At 38.3% G+C, this 18231-nt stretch overlaps 1 protein-coding gene across 1 annotated transcript in view; it reads left to right on the top strand.

Moving 5' to 3' along the window:
- Positions 1 to 18231, top strand: part of LOC125232873 (myosin-I heavy chain) — a 130895-nt gene that overhangs the window by 97963 nt on the left and 14701 nt on the right. The window contains 5 exon segments of the mRNA XM_048138688.1: positions 13344 to 13770; positions 14180 to 14333; positions 14907 to 15138; positions 17200 to 17377; positions 17887 to 18041. Of these exon segments, the coding sequence (XP_047994645.1) occupies positions 13344 to 13770; positions 14180 to 14333; positions 14907 to 15138; positions 17200 to 17377; positions 17887 to 18041 (1146 nt within the window).

The raw sequence follows: 18231 nt of genomic DNA, 5'->3' as shown, positions 1-18231 counted from the left end.
AGCGAAAAGGATTTATCTCCATAAAATTGCCATTGAAATGAATGACTATTGTTATTGTCAGAAAGTTTAAATTCTATTGGCAATGTTTGTGGGTTAGATCCTTTTCCATAAACTACGTTCATTTTGTATATTTATTATATATACGCATGTGTGCGTATTGCCAAAGCTACGTCAAACTCTATACTATTTGAGTTACAAGATGCTATGAAATTTCGACAGGAACGATAATGTGTCCGTGGCCCTGTGGTACCAGCCATCAGCTAAATATGCTAACTTCTAGGTGATTTTTTTCCATTTTATTTCGAAATTTCTACTTTTTGTTTTTTTTTTTTCTTTCTTATTATACCAAATAAATTATAAAATAAAGAAATTAATATTAATTCATCTTCAAAAGAAGAAAACCTTTTCTGAGGGAGCCTAACCTAATGTATACAATGTTGTTTTGTGTGTTGTACATAATTTACACAATTATAAGTGAAATAAAATAAAACAAAAATAAAAAAATACATTCATTGAAAAATAAGAATAGATATTGCAATAAAAAAAATACAATGTTTAAGTTGGTTGGCCACGCAACGGGATTTGAACCCACAACTCTGGAGTGAAATCCTTGTACATATTGGATTGGACTGGCCCTGCCGGCCTGCTAAAGCTGATGTCCCTTGTTCGAATCCCGCCAAGGGTATTTATTAGTGTGAGGAGTACTTACAGATATTTATTTGGCTCATTTTCTCATTTCATCATCTCCAAGGCCATTTACATAAACGACTCATGGTTTTATACGTACTGATAAGTTGGATGTGTTTCAGTACAATTTTAAAATGTTAAATCTGCCGTTTCGGCTTGGCTATTAAAACATAAGTAATTATGTCGTTCTCTGCTATAATTCTTTGATATTTTCTACTTAGTACGTACTTCGCTATCAAACAACCTGTATGGTCTGTGCAGTGATCTTTCTGTTCTGCGGTTGTCTGTGATTAAAACTCGTTGACGTTGGTATGTCAAAATATTTTCTGTAGCTTATGCTAAAAATACAAAAGATACAAAAACAATGGTATAAGAAAGGGAAAAGACAGACTCCAGGTACATGGTTATTTTTTAAATACATCCAGCAGCGGGGCAGGCAGGGCCCAAGGTGACCGACCTACGCGCCGTGTACAGGAGTACCGCCTTCTGCATCTCACCCCTAGCGAGTGTCGCTCACTTTTGCCTATGAGATCGTTCGCCGAAACGACGATGATCATCGAATCAACCAAGTATCTCGACCATTTTCGAGAACTGGCGCAGGTAAGTACCTACTTGTAGTACGGTACTTCGCGGTCCACAAGATTGTATGGAAAATACTAACTGCTGGTGAATTATCCTAGTTATGAGGTCATGTCTGTGCAATGTGCCCGAGTGACTCGCCGGGATAGTGTCCGACAAATGTTATTATTATTGTTTATATATAGCTAAACTCAAGCTTAATCCAGAACTTTAAAATAAACCTAAGAATTGGCTTTCTCTTTTTTAGGGTTTCATACCAAACATAGGCACCAAAGGAACCTTTCTGGTGCGGTTCGGCCCGTCTATTTTCTGCGTGTTCGGCAAAATACTCGATGACTCTATGTCTCTTACATAGTTTCTCTTAGTGCGTTTTCACATCATCCGTTCCGATATCGGATGTCGGACATGGGTCCGATGGGATGGCCCATGTCCCGTATATTTACGCCACCATCTTTGATTTTTTTTATTTTGAAATCTTTCCTACATCCGATATCGGATCGGATAATGTGAAAACGCACTTACACACTACTTTACTTTTTAAGTAAGTAAATAAGTTAATCTTCTTTATTGCCCCACAAAGATAACAGGTTTACAAATTTAATAACAGAATTACATTGAAAATAAAGGCAGCAACAGGCGGTCTTATCGATGTATGCGATCACTACCAGAATTCCTTATTAGGGTAGCACGAAATAAAGCATAGTTTTGGTATTTCCGATGAACTACAGTATGGATTCTTCAAAAAAGGAGTGTACTTAGTTTCTAATGGGTCGGCAACGCGCATGTGACACCCCTTGAGTTGCAGGTGTCCATAGTTTCCGGTGACCTCTTTTCCTCTTACCTGCCGCCGACGTGGTATAAAAAAAATTGTAAAAGGTAATTTAAATAATATAAGGTACCTAGTTTTAATTTTCAATTTTAAAAACTTGTGTTTTTAACCAACTTCCAAATTTCGAGGAGGTTATCATTTATCAATTCGCGTGTAATGTTTGATGTTTGTTACTAAGTAGACAGGTTTCGATTTTTTTTAGTGTATGTACATATTATTGAAAGCCAGTTCTGATAATTGGATTCTGGAGAAATCGAGAAAACTCCTAAAGTCTGAAAGGCGCATAATATATAGTGATTTTTGTGTTTTATTAGAACATCATGCATTTCCATTCAAAACAGTCACATATGGTGAAGTGGAACAGTTTATGATGATCAGAGCGGAACTCTTCAACGACGAATTTAACGAGTTAAGTTTTTTAAGCACTTTGAGGTTTCAAGTCAGATTTCGATCATGCTGGAGTTTTGGTGATCTCTTTTGGATACCAATCCATGAAAGATCAAGGGAACTTCTCAAATTTGAACGGCACACTTGTAGTGACTTTTGTATTATCACCAAAGTCTCTCTAATGTTTTGGATTATGAATAAGGACACGGACTTACATTTGACGAAGTGGAACTGATGATGATCAGAACGGAACTCCTCAAAAACGCATAGCTCGTGTTAAGAGATTAATGAAAGAACTGCTGATGATGATCCGATTAGGAGCCCTTCAGTGACACATAGCTCATGTTAGGGATTTGCTCATTTATGCGTTTGTGTGTATGTAAATAAATAAATAAATAATAAATATTGGGGGATACCTTACACAGATCAACCTGGCCCCAAACTAAGCAAAGCTTGTACTATTAGTGCTAGGCGACGACGATATACTTAACTATATAAATATATACATAGAAAACATCCATGACTCAGGAACAAATATCTGTGTTCATTACACAAATAAATGCCCTTATCGGGATTCGAACCCGGGACCGCGGCGTAGCAGGGTCACTACGCGCTAGGCCAGACCGGTCGTCATCATTTCATGTGTCTCTAAACATTAAAGTTTATTATTTCTTCAGTATCGATCGCAGTCGCATGTGCGTTTCGTGTATGAGGTGCCTGGCTCGCTTTTATGTAGTGTTATATAAATCCGGATTTGTGGCTAGGTCCGTGTTATCAAGGTCCGGGTACCCAAGTTTAATATGTCCGGATTCACGGATTCTAAGTACAGTCCAGTTTGCTTTCTACGTACAGTAGAATGGATGCGTTTTTAATTTTATAACAGTGAGGAATGTAAATCATTCTGTAAAGGATGGGTTCGGTACCTCGGCAACTTAGCACTGCCGGGACTACACGAATACACAAGCAGACATTTAGAACGGGTACTTTTTTCTTTTGACAGAGAACAGGTCTTGGTAATCATAACTATCTAGGAGGCAAACGTTAATTAGTTTTCTTACTTTCATTTGATAATCCGGTAAATTTTTTTGCAAGGTTCAGGTGTTCCGAAATAGAATATTCATTTATTTTCGAACAATACTATAAGGCCCAGAAACTTCAAGGTACTACGTCTTTTAATATACACATAGTTTTAAGTAGAGGAGTTGAGTAGTTTTATGTGCTCTGCCTACCCCTTCATGGGATACAGGCGTGATTGTATGTATGTTGTATGTATGTATGTATGTATAGTTTTAAGTTTATAGTTTTAAGCACAATGTTAAAAGCATGGAGTAGAAGAAGCTCATGTGTTAAAGAATGGTACTTATGTGGTAGCTTTTACATGTGATTAGAAGACTGTAATCAGGTCCGACTAAACAGGTTCGTCCTTGCCACTAAAAAGCGCCGTGATGTCATCGGATAGTGACGGATGAGAGAGTGTTTAGAAAAATGCAATAAAAAGTGTAGAGACTTGAATATCGACCTGTGGTATACTGACGTATGCGATATCTGCTGATTCCCGAACCGTTACCACTTTTTATTTATTTGTTAGGTAGATAAGCGACCAATTATATATACCTACTCCATTTTTTTCTATATAGAGGTATATAGAAATAGGAATCGAAGATGGTATGGAAAATATCCTTGTACTGCATTAACCGTCATCTTCATAACTAAAACATAAATCATGTCTGTAAAAGTAAGTAAGTAAGTACAAGGAATCTCTGGGCAACTTGCTCGGTGAAAAACCAAAAAGCTATTTATTCTATAGTGCGTTTTTAAATAGTTAAGAGACAAATATTTACATGTTAATAAATATTTTTAAGAAATTTCACAAACAACGAATGGGTTTGTTTCTACAGGACGACGTGTAACCATCATCATTTCTTAGCATAAGGAGTATACGATAAGGCATAACATCGCTTCTGGTATTTGATAGGTACTAGTACTACTTAGAAGGATTGATCATTACTAATATGTAGTAAACTGGACTGGTATGGTGAAGTTAGAGAGTTACTTCAGATAATATATAAAGAAGGTCCTCTTCGATAGTACTAGGAAACCCTAGGCTTGGTCCATTCCTTGGCCAAAGAATTTAGCGAGTAATATTGATGTAATAGGCATAGTTGACTAATTACTCGTACTTCCCGTGGGAATTCATTTTGGTGGATTATTTGGTTATTTTTAAGTTAGTCTATATTTACTGTGTACCTAAGTTTTTATTTCAGATACCATCAGTTAAAGGATTTTATACAAATAATGCATAATATTTATTAGTTCATTATATCCAGTACCCGACATGCTAAACGAGCATAAGGTACAAAGTAAGCGTAGGTATATACCTAAGTCTGTATTATGATAAACTTTTATTTCATATATTAATTTCCACTAATTTTTAGCCACTATTTATAAAACTGAACAGTGTAGTTCCTCTAGGTTATGATACACATATGATGGTTTTGTTAGGTTGTTTTTACAGCTTCAGGTTTTTTACTGATCTATCACATAAAACTTGTCAGTAAATAAGTTCGAATTTTGTACTTTTTTAATGAATTGTGCAATAAAGTTTATATAAAATAATATTTACAAATATACATACAATCAGCCTGTATCCCATAAAGAGGTAGGCAGAGCGCATGAAACTACTCATGTTTCTATGCCAGACTTGGCAAATAAGGGGTTGAAAGGAAACGAAACTCTGACAAAATGTAAAATAAAATAATCATCATCATCATCAGTTGATTTACCTTGTACGTTAGTTTGAGCTAGCCAGTGCGTTTATGTTTAATTTACAGTTTTAAATTAGTCTTGACTAAACTGAGCTTGGCTTAAAATAATAAATAAAATTAATACCTTTCTGATGGATTGGACTTTGACTAAGGGGATTCTAATGTCAGCAGAGATAGGTTCTCTATACGTACTAGATAGGTACTACCTAGCTGTGAAAATTGATGAAGATAATATGTTAATGACTAAGGATCTGTCTACAGCTTCAAAACTACGGACAGTTTTTGAGTAAAAGGGTTCCTAATACCTAGATTTTTTACTATGTTTATGGGACAACATACGTATTATCTGAAACCAGTTCTGGTAACAATTAGCATTCATAAGTCATAACTACTTATTAATTTGGGCCTCAATCCTCTGTTCTTGAAATTATCGTCCAGTCGTATCGAATTCCTCAATAATTTCACACCCTATTTTTGTTGTTATAAAGCCTCTCTCTCTTTCAGTTCGATTAAAGAGATTTTTTTATGTTCAGCTGTTTACCTGATTTGACATCTTTGTTTTAAAAACGTGATTTTACTACCTACTAAATTTCTTTAAACTTTCAGTTAAATGTCAACAATCAGGACAAGGTTTCGCTTTCATCTTGGCTGCAGAAAGAGGAACCGCCGGACTACCCGAGACGTGTTGAAGATCCACCTTCTGAGTGAGAAAAACTGAGAGAGATACAGATTCTCTCAAGACATATGAATATTCTACAGGGTGTTTTCTTAGTTACGTTAATTTTAAGGATGCATTCCTATTATTCCTAATCTTATAATATCATTTACTTGGCACCCGAGCTTGCCTACGATTTTAATTGGATTCCAGACCATTGAGGTCAAATGGATTCTTGCAATTAAAAATCATCAAAAAGAAATTTGCACATAGCATACCTGTATTCTTCATCTCCTTGAATACATATAAAATAAAACAACATAACTACCAAATTGTTTATTTCAATCACTTATTTTCAGAATTACATCCTTATTTGGTTATGCTTGGCATAGTTTGTATTATACATTATACACAGTAGTATATTTTATCTTGTACAGGTACTGTATTTATACCTCCAACGACTGAGACCATACCGCCATTTAATCGTTATTCTTTATTTAAAATGTATATTGATTCACGGTGTCCTCATAAGTGTACACAATCAAGATACTTAGCCCCATTGAGTGAGTGTTTTTGTTAAATCCAATGTTTGTAGTTCTTTAAATATATCTATGGTTTATTTGACTAAAGGTAACAATATTTGAGTAAAAAAATGTGTGACCTTCGGTTTTTGGAATGATTGCTGGTACCATATGAGACCGCTAGCCTCGCACAGGGTTTTCCCTTGAATCGCCGACAGACATTTGTTCGAATATTATTTCAAAGACAACGTTTCAAATAATTTCATTTCATCGACAGTTCATATCGTAGAACAATCGATACAAGTAAAATCAAACCGTAGACTTTTGTTTCGTAGATAAGTTATTCCGAGTATACTTTATATCGTGGTATTTCGTTTCGTGTTTTTTCATTTCATTTTGTTTTACATTAAATACAGTTCATTACGCATAATATTATTTCAATTATGTTTTTTTCTAAAATTTTACAATTTGTTAACTGTTTGTTTGGTCACAGTTCTAACCTAACCTAAACCTACTTTAAAAATTATTCGTTGTTGTGTAGGGTCGCAGTTCTAACCTAACCTAAACCTACTCTGTAAACTGTTTGTTTTTGTGTGTGGTCACAGTTCTAACCTAACCGAAACCTACTATATGTGTAGACCGTTCGTTGATGTGTAGGGTCGCAGTTCTAACCTAACCTAAACCTACTCTGTAAACTATTTGTTTTTGTGTGTGGTCACAGTTCTAACCTAACCTAAACCTAATTTAAAAGCCATTCGTTGTTGTGTAGGTCACAGTTAACTTAACCTAAACTTACTCGGTAAGCCGTTTGTTTCTGTGTGATCACAGTTCTAACCTAACCTAAACCTACTCTGTAAGCTGGTCTCTAACCTAACCTAAACCTACTTTAAAAGCCGTTCATCGTTTTGTAGCATCGCAGTTCTAACCTCACCTAAACCTACTGTAATATAGGATTTAAGCCAATGGTCATAGTATAATTATGGACTGTATGTGATGTGCCACGATAAAATATGTAGTACGAGAAATGAAAAAGTTTTGTAATGATACGTCGAATAAATGAATTGCGATGTTTTGTATTTCTGCTATTTGAAGTACTTTGAAACGAATCAGCGATGAAGAAATATTAGTTGAATAGTATTTATAATAACTAAGAAAATTTTAAATAAATAGTAGTTGAAACAAAAATACTCGAAACAATTTTACTCGAACTAAACTTTCGATGATTTGTTGTCGATGAAATGATATTCGATGAAAAGTTTGTCGGCGAAACAAGGGTACACCCTCGCACAGAGGTAAAAGCACAGAATATATAATAGTACAGGTACAGAAGGCTCACTCCTTTGATGTCCACAAAATGCCGCCATTCTTATTTTTTACCTACATTAACAAACGGACCGCACGCGAGCAGGCGACATTGAATTTTATTGCGCGGCGCGAAAGTCGTCACCACTGAATGGGCCGCGAATTCGCGGCCGCCGACATGTACTTGTAGCGCGGCGATAAAAGCGCGGAGTGAGCCGCCCCTGGTAAAAGTAAGAAAATACTATAAAAATCTGTTATAATTATTTATTAACAAACATACCTTTTCAACATAATATTATGTAATAGGTAGACATGTTAGACTACATTTAATAAAAACCGGCCAAGAGCGTGTCGGGCCACGCTCAGTGTAGGGTTCCGTAGTTTTTCATATTTTTCTCAAAAATTACTGAACCTATCAAGTTCAAAATAATTTTCCTAGAAAGTCTTTATAAAGTTGTACTTTTGTGATTTTTTTCATATTTTTTAAACATATGGTTCAAAAGTTAGAGGGGGGGGACGCACTTTTTTTTCCTTTAGGAGCGATTATTTCCGAAAATATTAATATTATCAAAAAACGATCTTTGTAAACCCTAATTTATTTTTAAATACCTATCCAACAATATATCACACGTTGGGGTTGGAATGAAAAAAAATATCAGCCCTAAATAGGTACCCTAATAAAACATTTTTTTTCCATTTTTTATTTTTGCACTTTGTTGGCGTGATTGATATACATATTGGTACCAAATTTCAGCTTTCTAGTGCTAACGGTTACTGAGATTATCCGCGGACGGACGGACGGACGGACGGACGGACGGACGGACGGACGGACGGACGGACGGACGGACAGACAGACATGGCGAAACTATAAGGGTTCCTAGTTGACTACGGAATCCTAAAAAGTAGGTTAGGGAGACCGGGGATAGTTGACTAACTTTTGGCTTCAGCTCATATATCTTTGATGTTTGAATCAATTTAATGAAAATAATTGTTGTTACAGATAGAAGAACTATTCGGGTCTCTAAACCCTTTATTTTTGACGCAAGTATTTATTTGCAATTATAACACGTATCTATTCGATTTTCTAAACTCCAGACTCTTAGTTAACCTACCCCATCTTCGGAGTAAGTTGGCTAGGCGATAATTAATGTAAATAAAGAAATTATAAATTTAAATAAAATTTAAATATAGCCGGGGGCGCCACCCGGGGGCGGGCGAGTGGTCTAGTGGTAAGGACGTTAGCCGCGTAAGCTGAAGATCCGGGTTCGATTCCCGGCTCAGCCACCAGTGGCCCCTGGTGGGCCCTGTCGTTTTTTCTTTCGTGTATGATATCTATTTAAATTTATAATTTATATACATATTATAGTAGTGTGAACTAGTGTGACTACTTGAAAAAAAAAACAAATCGAAAAATATTCAATAAAATAATTTGATTTGTTCCCTAATTGTAATGTAAATACAGAAAATTAATAATTTACAATAAAACAAAGTGTACGGAATGTTAGTAGCTTTTATCGAATTACAAGACACACAAACTTCAATCAATTCAATCAAATGAATTTAAGTGATACCATACGGGACCGCTAGTCTAAAATGGGTATATCTGTTATAATCATAGTACCAGGTAAGGTACAGAGAGGCAAATCTTGACTGGGGGGAAATTGTAACTGATCCATTTTATATTATGATAAAAAAAATCTGTTTCTTTCTAAGAAACGTTTATTTATTACATACAGTCATGATGATGAGTTCTACATAGATCCACTGCACACGCCTACCATATATAAGCGGGCCGGCTTTTGAGTCTCACGCGTTCGAATTCAGAAAATTCTTATTTTCAACCGGTATTTTAGTGACAAAATCCCGTATCGCCCCCAGTGGACACTCTAATTAATAATTCAAGCATTATAAAACATGAAAAAAATGGACCAGTTACATTTGCCCCCAGTCGAGATTTGCCCCGCTGTACCTTACATTAAAAAATCATAACAATAAGCGCTTGCATAATTAATTAATTATACAAGCTATTACTTCTTCTTCCTGCCAAGTTCCATCCCTGCCATATTTATTGTTAATAATAAGCAATTATCATCTTTTTTTTTAATATTACAGCAATTTATTGTTGTGATTAGCAATATTCATTTCAAAATTCAATTTCATGAATTTCGACATACGACGTAACACGGGTACACGGACGTTCATTACATGGACCCTAATTCGGATCCGTGTAACAATGAAGGGACCGCAAACTCAACGTTCTTTCTAAGAATGAAAAGAGATTAAATCGCGTATAATTAATTTACTTATAAATATATCCTGATGTTTTCCGACGACAACATTAAAAGCTAGTTTTATTTCATGAGTAATAAATAACTATCGTCCTAACCGAAGACAATATAATTATAATCTAATGTAAGTCTATGTTGATTGGTCTTCGCGTAGTATCTGAGGTGCCAGTGAGTTGAGGTGGTGTCCAGCCAGAAGTTGAATTTCTGAAATGTTGCATTTGCAAAAAAAAAGTATTTGCAGCATGTTGTGTTAGAATGACGAATTTACATACCTAAAGATGAATTTTCTTAAATTTCAATTGGCATGAAGTGGAATTTGCAGCTTGTTGAATTTGCAAAAAAAACTCAATTTTTCCCACTTCGTTACCATTTTTCAAACACTTTGTGCTGCGGTTACAAAGTGAAAAGTATGCGAAATAACAGAAAATTTCGGGACCATTTTTTTATCTCTTGTTTTTTGCCCCAGATCGAAAGGGCTCGTAATTCTGAGTAGGAAAACCATAAATTTTACCTACCTTAGAAAAAATATTTTTGGTGATTATTCTCGCGAAAATGCCAAATGTTAATAATGTACCTACTATTTCAGTTCTTACATGTATGGTGTTTTTCAGAACAAGTTCGCATACCAGGCTATTTCTGTCAGGTCGAAATTTCAAAGGGTCATATGTAGGGTAGGCACTGAAAAACATCGTACGATACCACGTGCGAAGAGGAAATCCTAAACAAGCTGTCAAAAATTCGACACGAGTTTCTGCACTTGTATCGTAATGTAGGTACTATATACCATTCTGAAATAAAACATAAGGGACAACTGTTCGAGAAACATGAACATTTTGAATTAAAATTTTATTAAGTCTGATAAAAATATGTAAAGTAAATAAATGAGTTGGCCGTGGCGTCAGTAGCTACTCAGTTGCTTTTGGCAACTCTAGTTACTAGCTGTCACCTTTAATTTGACAATAGAGTCCATTGATCATTTTAGAACAATTGAGTGAGACTCAATTTCATATTATTTCCGTATCAGCAAAAAGTTCAGAAAATTAATTTTGACAGTTATTAAAATGAAGTGTTTTTTTCTTGCAAAATCTGTAAATTACGCCAATTTTCATTAATTTCAAACCTAGAGGTTTCCTTAGACCGTTTCCGTATAGCATCACCTGTATTCGCATAGTGGCATAGCAAGATCTGGTAGCTGATGCGCCACGGGTGTGAAAAATAGAACCACAGAATATATAATAGTACAAGTACAGAAGGCTCACTGCTTTGATGTTTACGAAATGCCGCCTTTTTAAATACCTACAAAATACTTACAAAGAAACGAGCCGCACGTGCGCGGCGTCCGGCGATAGGGTTACCTATGGATTAAAACGAATTAATACTCACATAAAATGTTATACTATTATATTCAAGTCTTGGGTACTTTCTAAGTATATATACTGTATTTATATATTTTTGTTCAAGTTCCAACATTACAAGCCTTACTGAACTTTTTCGTGGGACTTAATTAGTAGTAGATCTGTGTAAGAATGTCCTATGGTATTTATTTTATTCATGATGTCTATTAAACTAAGTATTATTAGCCATTCAACACGCGGACATCGCATATGAACCTTAAAAAAACTCGCGACGTAAAGTAACAATAGAAAGTGCGAACGTGCATTCCGTGAGAACGCGCGCCACCCCTGAGTAGGCCGCGAACTCGCGGCCGCCAGGATGTACTTGTAGCGCGGCGATAGAATCGCGGAGTGAGCCGCCCCTGATAGAACTAAAAAATGGTGAAGAGGCCGGCTGTGCAATTCCCATTAAGTTTGTACAGTTGGATCACGTCTCCGATTTGGGTAAAATTTGGTAGGCTGATAGAGTCCATGATGCTGAGCAAGAACCTTCCTTTGTTGTTACCAGATTTCTATGCATTTTCGGTAACAAAAAAGGAAAGTTTCATACAATCAATCTAGGACATTTTGGGAAACCTAGTGAATCTTGCTCAGCATCATGGACTATCAGCCTACCAATTTTTATCCAAATCAGAGACGTGATCCAAATGTACAAACTAAACGGGAATTGCGGGGCTAGTGACTCGCTGTAGGTACGTAGTGCGTTTTCACATTATCCAATCTGACATCGGATATAGGAAAGAAGTACAAGGAAAAATTTAAAGATGACGGCGTAAATATATGGGATATCGGTCCTACATGTGATATCGGATAGGATAATGTGAAAACGCACTTACCTACATCACGGGGCTAGCAGTGTTGCAGAACGTATGGTATATTCCAAAGGGTAAGTAAAGTAAGTATTGCAAAACAAAAAAAAATACAACGCGATTTAGATACCTAGGTAGCAAGGAAATGTTATTTGTAAGAGGGGTTAAATAAACTACTTAAACCTATACCCAAGAATAATTCGTTAATATAGATATTATAGCTGTCTCTATAAATCTCCTAAGGCGCATAATATGGAGTGTAGAAAAAACTCCATAAGCTATAGTAACGTATAGTAGCTTTGATAGAAACATTAAGAACCATTCGTTTTGTTATTTGACATTGGGCGAATGAATTGAATACAATATTAGTTACAACGCCATCTGTGAAGCGTGAAATTGTCAATGTCATTTTGCCGAAATATTTTTCTTTGGCTGACTGCCGATAGTTGTAGTTTACATTTATGAAGCTAGATGGAGCTTTAGCTGGGCTATTGCTCCGCGGAACGCATTTCGGCGCTTCTATGTGTGCGTGCTTGCGGGGGCTGAGGTAATTGACAAGCGCGGCCTATGAGCTGTCAGTCGCTCCTTTAGTAGCCCCTTAATAAATAATTACATACCTCAAAAATACAGCCAGCCTTTATCAAGTAGCCTTAGTCAAGGATGAGTATACGCGTTTCACACGCTTTTTTTATTAAGGAGGTTTGATTTTGCTCAATTAATAAAACTATTCATCGACATGCGAATATAAATATCGAATCGCTGTTCATCTGTAAGGAGAATTTAGTAGATGGTATTTTGAAAAATACTACAAATTTTGCCTTGTTTTTCTCGCGTTGTGTTAATTTTATATTCTTTTTAGAAGCTTGTATCTAAGCTCCACAAGAGAAATATTTCTTCATAGGAAAATGAACTTTCCAGTGACACGTTGCATGTACAAAGACACAAACGAAACTAGAACGTGAGTATTTGAACGCCGCCTGTGTGCGTTGCAACTCTTGAGCGGTCAACGGTCACCAGAACTCGGAACTCTCACAGAATGTACACCGCTCTCTGTCTGCGCACGCTCTTACGTTTTCTTGTACGTTTATTAATCAAGTTTATATATTGTATTGCATTTTTTCTTCTAGCTGGAACATGTACTGGCTGCCGAGATGAACGAACTGAGCAAATCCACTACCGAAGCGCAACGCAAACCAGACGGCGCGCCGTCAGACGCCATACCGCCCCCACCGCCCTCTTCCCTCGCCCTAACCTCCATCCTCCAGCCGTCCACTCCCGTATCCGGCACCCCCATGAACGGCACCAACGTCATGACTGCCTCTATGAACGGCACATCGAACGCGATGACGTCGTCGATGAACGGGCCGATGTCGACGTCGATAAACGGCGCGATGACGTCGTCGAGCGGCAGCGACATGCTGTCGGCGAGCCTGCCGCCGCCGCCGCCGGCCGAGCCGGTGCCGGAGTCGCCGGTGTTCCCGCCGCCGCCCGCCTGCTCGCTGCCGGAGCCGGCCGGCCCGCCGCCGCCGCCGCCTCCTCCTCCAGGAGTTAAAGGTGTGTACTCTTCTTTAAAACCTCTTCATCATCCTCCTTGCGTTATCCCGGTATTTGCCACGGCTCGTGGGAGCTGGGGTCGCTTTGACAACTAATCCCAAGATTTGGCGTAGGCACTAGTTTTTTACGAAAGCGACTGCCATCTGACCTTCCATCCCGAAGGGTAAACTAGACCTTATTGGAATTAGTCCGGTTTCCTCACGATGTTTTCCTTCACCGAAAAGCGAATGGCAAATATCAAATGACGTGAATGACGATTCCTTAAAACCTCTTCATGTTCTGCATATTTGGCGGTTACGGCTAGTTTTTACAGCTATGAAATGGGTGACTGTCTTAATATTAGCGGTGAAAGGTTTGTTTGTAGGTACGCCTACAAGTTTTGTTCTATTAATGTTTCGATTTCTTCTAGATACAACTCCGCCGGAGCTCACAAACGGCGTAATACCGAATGGAAAACTGTCGGTACTGAACGGCAAAGAACCGATATATGAGGCGGTCATACCACGCCCGAACGGAGAACCCGAGCCGGCGCCGCCGCCACCGATGCTACCCCCAGAAAACGGGTAAGTTACCAAATGTTATTCATTTTTATAGCTGTATAGTGCTGGTGCTAGCTGATTATCAAAGGTTTTCCAGCCTGTTGATATTCGTATCGCGAAAGCAACTAAGGTGCTTGACTATCGCCTGGAAGGTTCTCAAAATCTTCTGTCCTATGTACGCCTAGAGCCTTTGATATGACACGTTGCATATCCAGGCATGCACGTCCTCAAAACCTGTGGGTTGGCTTTGTTGTCTTCAACAATACGTAGCGTTTTTCGTAAGTACCTTTTTGTGGATAAAAAGTAAGTAAGACATAGATGTCGTGCCAGGTGGTGTTTGCGGTGTCGCGCCTGCGCGGAGGCACGAAGAAAATCAAAGACTGGCAAATAAAAATATGTGGTAAATAGTTTGCTTTCACTTCAATCGAGGAAAGGGACGGGAAGAAAACGAAAAATTACTACCCACAGGGAAACCAAGCCCTTCACTTCCCAACCAACAACACTCATCACAGAATTGCACATTTTTTTTAATTTACTCTACTAGATTTACGTCCAATCTGTATAAAAGACACATTATTAACTTAACACTTTTCGTAGATTCTCAACGCGGGAGCCCGAACCTGAACCCGCGGCCCCTCTACCGCCGCTACCAGTTCAAAAGACGCCACAGCCCAGACCTCCTAACATCATGACTAGCAGCATGACGTCACAGAAGCTCCCGCCGTCGATGACCAGCAGTATGACGTCACGCAAGTCTGCCACGCCGCCTCCGCCTGTACCCATGGATACCTGCATGAGCCCGCCGAATATGATGAACGGGGAGGCTAATGTAAGTGTGTGTGTGTGTGACTACAGACACCCCTCGACGTCATGACGTCATACAAGCTCCCGCCGTCGATGACTAGTAGTGTGACGTCACGCAAGTCTGCCACACCACCACTCGTGCCAATGAACACCTGTGTGAGCTCGCCACACTACATGAACTACGAACAGAGACTACTGTGAAACATGACGAACGGGAGCCTAAGCCAGGTTTAGACGAGCAATTAAATTTGCAGAAGTTGACTTCCACGAGTGACTTGCGTCGTGTAAACAGCTAACTTCTGTATTTTTTCAACTTTCGCTAGCTTGCTGCAAGCTCTGCGTGTAAACATCAAAAAATAGACTCGGCAAGTAACTTCTGCAATTATCGTAGGTTGTATAACTTGCACGTTTAGACGAGCAATAAAACTTGCAGAACAATACTTTTGCAATGTAATGTCCATATGTAAACAGTCGCTGCAAGTTGACTTCTTGCAAGTTTTACAACTTGCAACACTTGCCGCAAGTACAACGTGTAAACACATTTTAGATATCCCTGCAATAACTTCTGTGTTTATTTTGTCGACGGAATAAAGTTTTCTTGCTGACATGTCGGATAGAAAAGTTTAGACCCGTGACAAAGTCATCAAATTGATATCGCACTATGAGCAACATGGAGAATTATGGGACACAAAGTGTAAAGATTATCGAAACAAAATTAGGAAAAAAAACCGGCCAAGAGCGTGTCGGGCCACGCTCAGTGTAGGGTTCCGTAGTTTTCCGTATTTTTCTCAAAAACTACTGAACCTATCAAGTTCAAAACAATTTTCCTAGAAAGTCTTTATGAAGTTCTACTTTTGTGATTTTTTTCATATTTTTTAAACATATGGTTCAAAAGTTAGAGGGGGGACGCACTTTTTTTCCTTTAGGAGCGATTATTTCCGAAAATATTAATATTATCAAAAAACTATCTGAGTAAACCCTTATTCATTTTTAAATACCTATCCAACAATATATCACATGTTGGGGTTGGTATGAAAAAAAATATCAGCCCCCACTTTACATGTAGGGGGGGTACCCTAATAAAACATTTTTTTCCATTTTTTATTTTTGCACTTTGTTGGCGTGATTGATATACATATTGGTGCTAACGGTTACTGAGATTATCCGCGGACGGACGGACGGACGGACGGACAGACAGACATGGCGAAACTATAAGGGTAGTTGACTACGGAACCCTAAAAACAGCTTTGCTGCAGCTAATCTAGCAGCAAAAAGCAGGCAGCAAAAATTGTTTTTAACTTGATAGGTTCAGTAGTTTCTGAGAAAAATACGGAAAACTACGGAACCCTACACTGAGCGTGGCCCGACACGCTCTTGGCCAGTTTTTACAATTTTTTTATACCGTGAAGGTTCTTCTTATCGTAGTTCGATTAATAAATTGCGTTGTATTCCTATAACATCTCGTCTTAAAATCAATCTTTTACCCCCTTCCGATTCTTCCGTGTTTTCTTCCCCACTACTATTATTATCGCCGCAGATGCACGCATTTTACTATGAGCGGGCATTTTTAATTTGTAAATACTTGTGGTATAATCGCCAACATACTTATCCCATTTAAACACGTATGCAAGAACTTGCCAGGAAGATCTTGCTAATAACTTCTAAAAAAGACTTGCGACAGAAAAATTGCAGGTAGTCTAAACAGACCAACGATTTGATGCAACAAAAGTTGCCACAAGTTATTGCTAATATAAACAGTCCTGCAAAATCTTCCAGCAAGAACTTGCTTGTCAGCTTGCAGATGTAACTTGTGCTACAAAAATTGCATGTAGTGTAAACAAAAACGCAAGTTATTGCTCAATTTATTGCAGCAAGAACTTGCTCGTCTAAACCTGGCTTAATGTAAGTTTGTGTGTCTGTGACCAAACCGCCAGACATCATGACGAGGACCGTGACTTTGAAAAACACTGTCTTAATATTATGTTACAGGGATCAGGATTATTATTATTCGAGATTTAGAAAAGGTGATGCTTTTCCTAATACATATCCAGGTTATAGTTTTAATATCTTCCTCCAATGTCCACAGAGCACTGAGCGCAACGCGCGTCGCAAAGAGCGCGTCGAGCGTCGCCTCCACCAAATGGAAGCCGCCGCCAGCCCGCCTCCCTCCGCCGTTCCCCCCACCACCCCGCCTGCAGATACCACCAACGACCTCAGCGAGTTCGCCAAGCTGTACTTCAATGATCACCCCAGGTCGCCTGAAGGTAAGAATGGAATGGGATCGCTTAAAAATAAGTTTGTCAAAAATTACCTTTTCACGCATTCTGTCATCCTCATCATTAGCCTAAAACAGTGTCACGTTAGAGGGGCGAGCGCATTTTTTATGGCTGTGCACGACTGCAAGCCAAGAAAGTGTGGTGTGCCTGTATGTTTTACCAGAATCTAAACGCTACTCTCCTTTTGTTTGTATTTGAGGGAAGCCTTCGAACACCATTTTCTCGTAGTAGCTCGGGATCTAGTAGATGCAATCACTCACCAAAAACGAGAATCTACCGTGAATTTATGTTCCTTCCTGAGAGCGGTTTCGCGTCCGATCCGAATCCGATTAAAATAGTTCTACGGCTATGACGGATCTTATGTTCATGGATTCGGATCGGACGGAGTGCGAAACCGCACTGAGATTTTAAAGCAATACATATTATAGGTATAAAACAAATGAAAATAGAGTTTTATGGTATCGCGTATTTACTTTTGACACTTGCTTTCTATTCAGGTACAATAATAGCAACGCTCACACGCAAGAGCAAATCCATGGAGCTGCTCACCAAAGAGGAAATGATAACGTATCACAAAGGAAACAACATTCCCACGTCACACATACAACTGCACGACCCGGACAGTGTCACGGCCGCCGTCAACATATTCCGCGTAAGTGTGCATTGCAATTTTAATCTTCTTTTTAGTGACATCTAGTAGTAGTAGTTTTTTTTTAGTTCGGTCTATCACAGCTCGCTTTCTCGCGCGCGAATCCGTACATCTAGCGCAATTTCATGTACGGACTTGGGCTTGAGAACGCAACCATCTAAATCTGATTAGAGGATGTGTTGTGGTTATGTAG

The sequence above is a fragment of the Leguminivora glycinivorella genome, chromosome 13 (genome assembly GCF_023078275.1).
Source record: "Leguminivora glycinivorella isolate SPB_JAAS2020 chromosome 13, LegGlyc_1.1, whole genome shotgun sequence".
Lineage (NCBI taxonomy): Eukaryota > Metazoa > Arthropoda > Insecta > Lepidoptera > Tortricidae > Leguminivora > Leguminivora glycinivorella.
This window is presented reverse-complemented; position numbering and strand designations above follow the sequence as displayed.